The sequence below is a fragment of the Acanthisitta chloris genome, unplaced genomic scaffold, assembly GCF_000695815.1.
Source record: "Acanthisitta chloris isolate BGI_N310 unplaced genomic scaffold, ASM69581v1 scaffold18531, whole genome shotgun sequence".
Lineage (NCBI taxonomy): Eukaryota > Metazoa > Chordata > Aves > Passeriformes > Acanthisittidae > Acanthisitta > Acanthisitta chloris.
Window position 1 is genome coordinate 19,251 of NW_008658109.1, and position 7,376 is coordinate 26,626.

At 45.8% G+C, this 7,376-nt stretch overlaps 1 protein-coding gene across 1 annotated transcript in view; it reads right to left on the reverse strand.

Moving 5' to 3' along the window:
• DOPEY2 (dopey family member 2) overlaps window positions 1-7,376 on the reverse strand; it is a 36,045-nt gene that overhangs the window by 15,928 nt on the left and 12,741 nt on the right. Inside the window, 8 exon segments of the mRNA XM_009085002.1 lie at window positions 19-209; window positions 1,135-1,235; window positions 2,232-2,384; window positions 2,554-2,825; window positions 3,903-4,590; window positions 5,872-6,063; window positions 6,147-6,252; window positions 6,913-7,032. Coding sequence (XP_009083250.1) covers window positions 19-209; window positions 1,135-1,235; window positions 2,232-2,384; window positions 2,554-2,825; window positions 3,903-4,590; window positions 5,872-6,063; window positions 6,147-6,252; window positions 6,913-7,032 — 1,823 coding nt within the window.

Below are 7,376 nucleotides of genomic sequence, written 5' to 3' on the forward strand. Positions count from 1 at the left end.
GGGCAAGCTGAGCTGTACCTGCTAAGTGTTTCTGCTTGATGCAGTGGATGGCTGTGCGCTGTGTCCTGGGGTGGAGCAGCAGCAGCAGCACTGGCTCCAGGATCCTGGCCACGTCGTTGAGGGACAGAGCACGGATGAGCCAGCCCTGAGCTGCCGCTCCGATGGCACCGTCGGAGCAGTTGAGGCTGTCCAGGACTACAAACAGTGACCTGAATGGAAAAAAAAAAAATCGAAGGAAGAAGAGCTGAAATGCCTCAGAATGTTAAGCAAACAGGAAAATGATGGCAGGGAATGGACATGGAGTGTGTTCCAGCAAGGAGCAGCTCATGGTGTTCACCAACAGCTTCATCATGCACATTCTCCTGGGCATTTTCCCTCGGATGAGCAAGGCCACACACAGCTTCACACTCCACAAGAGCAGCAGATTTTAAAGTGCTTTCCCATATTTATTTAGACTCTCAGTGCTTTTGTCGCATTTTACAGCAAGGTTATGATAGATCTATTTCCTTGGAAATACGAAGCAAAACTATCATAGTATGTGAAGGGATTTGGATGGAGTTTAGAGATGATCCAGCCCCAACCCCTGCCCTGGGCAGGGACACCTCCCACCAGAGCAGGTTGCTCAAGGTTTTAGCCAATCTGGCTGTGAACACTGCCAGGGTTGGGGCAGCCACAGCCTCCCTGGGCAACCTGGGCCAGGGTCTCAACACCCACACAGCAAAAACCTTGGCCTAAGATCTCATCTACATTTCCCTCTTTTAATTTCTCCCCATTGCTCCTTGTCCTGTCCCTGCAGCTCCTAACACAGATCCCTCTGCAGCTTCCCTGGAGCCCCTTCAGATCCTGCAGGGTGCTCTGAGGTCTCCACACAACCTTCTCTTCTCCAGGCTGAACAGCCCCAGCTCTCTCCTAGGGAAGCTGCTCCAACCCTCTGATCTGGACTTGCTCCAACAGTTCCATGTCCTTCTGATGTTTGGGACAGCAGAACTGTGTGCAGCACTCCAGGTGTGGTCTCATCAGAACAGAGTAGACTGTAGAGTAGACTAAAACAAGCTGATTTCCTGCGGGTTTTTTTGCACAAGCAATTGCTTCTATTTTCTTTGGAAAATCCAAGCCCTTGGAAATGGAAAATACCTGTCAAAGGATCTGTTGTGTGAAGACACTCTGCTGCCTTGGATCTCTCTGGTCAGGTGCCACATGACAGAGAACCTGAACAGTGCTTCCAGCCTTGTTCCCTGGGCAAGCAAACAAGAAAGACACATTTAGAATCACAGAAACATGGAATGGTTTGGGTTGGAAAGGATCTTCCACCAGACCAGGTTGTCCATGACCCTGAGTTTGCAGCATTTATCTCTGAGATAAGGCTTACTAAACCTCTAGAGAACAATATCATGGAGATATTGACTCCTACTCCTTCTCAGGTAGTTGGGTGTGCAATAGACTACACCAAAATTCCATATAGATCAAGGGTGGATGTGGAATACTTCCACAAATGAAACTAAAACAGCCACAGGAGCATAAAAACTGTTTCAATACACCAACAATGTTCTTCAGAACTGCTGTGGGTAAACATTTCAGTCTTGGTTGGGTGTTAGGGAGGTTTAAAAGTTGGATACCAAGTGGGAAGACATTGATGGTGGTTCTTGTTGGTCTTCCTGTTTGAAAGCTTTTAAAAGACTTCCAAATAGTAGTTTCAAATAGGAATGATGGGAAAATAATAGCCAAGACTGAAGGTGGTGGTTGGAGTCCTATTGTGCAAAGCACCTAGAGAACTGCTGTCATTACCTAGGTAAGGAAGTTAATTAGTAAGTGCCTCAATTAAAACACAGCTCATTATGAGAGCTAATTACTAAGGTGGACACGAGGTCACAGTGATGTTGCCAAACACAAGGTATTCAAGTCTTTTGCTGGAGTGAGAAGGTTACAAAATCAGCCCAAAATAAAGTGGTTTTACACCTACTGGTGGAGTTGAGGCAGCTTGGAAATACTGACAAAACCCCCAAGTTTTTAGATGCTGCGGGATTTGGGTTGAAGCTAACAAAGCTTCATGGACTGAGAGTTTGTATCCAGGGATTAAGTTTAATAGCAATCCCATGATGAATAAATCCCAGGGTGTGGGAGTCTGTCAGACTCTTAGAAGGATCATGGGGTGGAATGGAACTGGAGGCAATCTGGGAAGCACTGGAACAACTCTACAGTGCTGGAAGGCCTTCAAAGAATTCAGGACTTACTTTATCCCTATCCAGAAGTGCATGGCAGATGATGTCCTCACAGATGTTTGCTGATGGGGCCAAGCAGTGCAGCCTGTAGAAGAGTTCCACACAGGCAATGTGGTGCTCCCGAGTCTCTTTGTTCAGCTGATTCCAGAGCACACAGGCTACTCTCTAGGGAAAAACAACACAGAAACACACCAATCATAACCATTTCTTCCTGATTTCAAAGCTTCCTGTTGGATAAATATCCAATGGGGATTCCCAAACTGTCTTAGGATCACAGCATTCCATGAAGGAGAGGTTCAGTGGAGTTGGGCAGTAAAACAAAGAGAATTGGCACCTGGTAGAAATCAGTTTTCTCTGAGATCATCTTCAGAACTCCAGGAGCAATGGGAGGAAGAGTGACCATCTGCAGCTTTCCAAGGAAGGGGTTGTGCCCAGACACTTTGTAACGCTTCATCCTGTCTTCTATCACCAGTGCCAGGGACTGGGAATGGTTGATGACCTCCAGGAGGGTGAAGATGGACACGTTCTGGACGTAGCAGTCATTGACACAGCAGCAAACTGTCATCAAGGACCTCAGCCACAGAGGGAAGCTGATATCACAGCCTCCTTGGAAGGGAAGGGAGAGAAAAGGGTTTAAATCATCTCAAGGTTAGGGTTGGATTCCTAAAAATTCTGCAATTGATGTCACAGGACCAAGAGACCAAAATGATTGCTCAAATCCAGTGTCACGGTGACATCATCAGGATTTTCACAGAACCACAGAATGGTTTGGAAGGGACCTTAAAACTCATCTCATTCCACCCCCTGCCCTGGGCAGGGACACCTCCCATCAGCCCAGGCTGCTCCAAGCCCCATCCAACCTGGCCAGGAACACTCAGGGAGAAGGCAGCCACAACCACTCTGTGTTTTCCGATGACAAAGCTCTTGCACGACCCCAGGAACTAGTGGATTTGTGCTTTCCAGTTGATGTTTATTCCCAACCAGTGTTTCCAGCTGCTGTTTTCCAGCTGGCACTGTCACACACACCACCAGGGATCTGCTGATCCAAGGATGCTCTTCCAGCAGCACTGAGGTGTATCAGAACCCAATTTTCCCACCTCTCCAGTCACTATTTGTCAGTTAGCCTTCAGGCAATAACAGCTCCTGCTAAAGCTAAGGAATGAACTGGAATTCCAAGACCAAACAGGCCCACAGTTATACCAGATTATTCTTATATGTTACTTGGGACTCCTTTGAGTTCTGAAGGTTTGGGAAACAGATGGTGTAGGACTCGTTTTCCATCTTGCTCCAAAACATCCCTTTTTTGGGAGGGACACAACACAACACATGGAGAACCTATTTCCTGAAAATCCTGATCCACAAAAGGCTCTTTTCATCCCTTTGGCTACATGTTTTGTGGGGAAAGGTTTGAAAAGAGTGGGAATTTTAAATGCTTGGCCAAACTTGGGCCTTAGCTGCTAGACACAAAGCACTACTGAGGTCTCTAATTCATGGGCAATTTGCCTTCAGCCCTGTCAGTAAATCTGTTTTGGTTGGACTTGATAACCTTAGAGGTCTCTTCCAACCTTGATGATGCTATGAAAAGGCTTTTGGACTGGCCCTGGTCACAGGGCTTGCAAAGAGCTGAGTCACTATTTGCATCCTCAAATGCTCAAGTTGCCCAGGAAAGGAATCTTTTCTTACCAGGAACCTGAAACAGAGAGAGATACAACTGTTCCATCTCCTCCTCAGAGAGATACACTGGGAATGTGGTGCAATCCAACAGAAGGTGACAAGCTGCAGAGAAAGCTTCCTTGCAGTCCCCTCTGAGGGGCCCCAGGACCAGCATCACTTGTTCCAAGTCCCACTCTTCTTCCTCCTTCTCCTTCTTATCCCCAGAGCTGTGGTCAGGGAGAAGAGGGTTGGAACTCTTGTTCCTGAAGGCTGAGCCTCGGACTGAGAACAGCTCTGAGAGCATTTGTTTGACCTGAGGCACAGTGATCTGCTTTGCATCCCATGGGCTCTTTTTCTTGCTGGCACCTTCAGGTAACCTGTAGCCATTCTCCTTCTTCTCTTTGCCACTCACTGCTGTAATGCTTTCACTGCTTGTTTCTTGCAACTGCACCCCGAAAATGTATTTAGTGGAGAACTTGGCAACCAACTCTTGGATGCAATGCAAAGTCTTCTGAATGCTTCCCCCTTTCTTCCAGACATCATCTCTCTCCAGGGTCACTGCTGGCACCCCCAGGTGCTGGGACAGCTCTGGGGAGGAGGCACTTAGACCAATGCCACTGTCCTCTGACTTGAGGGGAGGGAATGGAGCCTCATCCTCCTCCTGCAGCATGGACTTGGTCTCTAAGGTGATGTCCACATTATCCTTTGGCACTGGGCTCTGTAACAGGAAGGTGAATATGGTTAATGTGGCACTGGGGAACAGCAAGGACAGGAAAATTCTTAGCATTTGCCATTTCCAGATAGATGACTCTAACAAAATCAGAGTTATTTATAAGCTGTTCCACTCAATTGCCCTTAGAACCTAACAAATGTCTACATAAACCTTACACCTTCACTCAGCAAACCCCAACAGATCCACAGATACTTAGCAAATGGAAATATTGCCTTCAAATCAATTCACTAGCACAACACTGCTACATCTCTGGATTATTTCCAGACAAGTGCTGTATTTGTTCTGCTGCAAGGCCTGGCCAGGCCGTGCCTGTGTGGTTTCTTTATGCTACTGACTCCTCATTCCTTCTCACGGGTTCCTGCACACAAATAATAGCACATTGTGTTACCCTGAAATATTAATTGCAAGTCTTGCAGGCCCAACCAGCTGTGAAGCTCAGTTTGGTTTGGCAACTCAAATCTTCAGTGCTGAGTGCCCTTGCAAAAGCATTAAGATCACATTCTTCTCCAGAGGCAGGTTTGTAACTCCAGTTTTAGACAAGACTCAACTCCTTCAGTGCCACAAGTAATTCAAACAACCCAGAACTGAATATCCAGTAGGAATAACAAGGGATCAGAGAGCTCTGGAAGGAGCCAAAGAGGATAAGTTTCAGGAAATCTTTATTGCTGCAGTTATGTATTTTATAGAATAATAGAATGGTTTGGGTGGGAAGGGACATTGAAGATCATCCCATCCCACCCCTGCCCTGGGCAGGGACACCTCCCACCAGCCCAGGCTGCTCCAAGCCCCATCCAGCCTGGCCTGGAACACTCCCAGGGGTGGAGCAGCCACAGCTGCTCTGGGCAACCTGTGTCAGTGCCTCAGCACCTCACAGGGAGCAATTCCTGCCCAATATCGACCTGTCCCTGCCCTCTGGCAGTTTGCAGCTATTCCCTTGTCCTGCCCCTCCAGGCCCTTGTCAATAGTCTCTCTCCATCTTTCCTGTAGCTCCTTCAGGTACTGGAAACTCACAACTATCTCATCCTGAAGCTTCTCTTCTCCAGGCTGAACAATCCCAACTCTGTCCAGGAGTTAGTGGATATTCAGGGATAAATCAGCTTTAACTCTTTCTCCTGGGTAACTGAAACCTGTGAATAGTCTCCCTGTGTCTCTCTTGTGTCTCCCTTCAGGCACTGGAGGGATAGTTATCACCTGGGTTTAAATTAGGGGAATTGGCACTTCAAATAAGTTCTTCCAAACACCTCTGAGGAGTTGCAAATCACCTACCCCACTTCCACTTCCAGTCTCGATGTCCAGGTAGGAAGGAGGCATCTGCACCTTGCTGAGCACCTTAAAACAGGTCTTTAAGGCATGAGTGAGTTCTGGTAAACCTAAGACTTCCATATTTTCCAGGAGGGACTGTACCATGTAGCTGAGCATCTGAGGAAGGTACTGAGTCTGCACTTCAGAGTAGAGTTCCTAAAATAGATAAGCAATGTTTAAAATAGTTATCACATCTTATTTTTCACTAAGCAATGATTCATAAACTCACTTTGCCTTACCAAAGGAATCACATCAAGAAGAAACACCAACAACGTGCAGAGCTCTGAAATTGTAGGAGGAGTGCTAATATTTTCCAGAGGATATCTCATCCCTGTGGATTTGCTCCTGGAGTGAAAGACACATTATTCTGTCAGCTTTATCCATGCCAAAATTCTAGTTACAATCCAAAAGCTTCATTAAAACCAACACTAAATACTGATCAGCTTTCTGAGGCAAAGGAATTGAATCCAGCAGGATAAAACATGCTGTTAAAACCCCCTGAACTGCCTGTGGGATGATAAAGTGCTTCTCATTTTCAGACTAAATCTCTGTCTTACCATCTTAAATCTTATTACTTACTGAATTGCTATCTTAAATCTTGCTACTTAAATTATAACCTTCTTTCTTAGAGATGGAAAGGGATAAAGAGAGAGATCATAGAATGATTAGTGTTGGAAAAATCTTAAAGATCAGGGAAACATAGAATCTTGGAAAAGACCTCCAAGATGATCAAGTCCAACCCTACCGTCATTACTAGACCATGGCAATAAAGACTTTCTACCTTCCCTCCCAACCCCTTTTTGTCCTTCAGCTGTTCTTTTAAAAGTCATTTCTTTGTTCTCAGGTTGACGTTTTCCATCTAATGATTTACCTGTTTGCACCCTTGAATTACCTTAGGACACAACTTACGTATCTGGTTGGTCCCTACTACGTGTTGTATTCAAACATCATGATCTCAGACACCTCTGAAGTGACACTTTTAAGAGGACAACATAAGCAAAGCACCTGAAACAATCTTCAAAGCACTTGGTCATGTAATCCCAAAGGAAATCTGTGCTTAGGGATGTGATCAGCAAATTGACTGTTTTGACGATTTCTGAAGCATTTTTGTTCTCTTTGATTGCACTGTGGGAAAGGGAAGACAAAAGCAGAAGAAAATAAAGCAGAAGTCAGTGAGGATGCTAAGAGCACACACATCACACTGGTAGCTCAGGCTGTCTAAAGTCTTTTTTCCCCATTTTTTTCAAGCTAAAATACATTGATTGTTTTAAACCAAAGACTAAGTCTCTCTGAAATAGCTGAGGTTTGAGCATCTTTGCCTCAGATGAGAGAAATCAACCCCTCAGCTTTGAAAACGTGAGTTCAGTCACCAGCCTGAGGCTTGGCTGATGCCACTGTGGTTGCTCAACACTGTCACATGAACGTTGTTTCTTCTCTGCTGATCCAAGAGAAATCCACTTTGTGTAGGG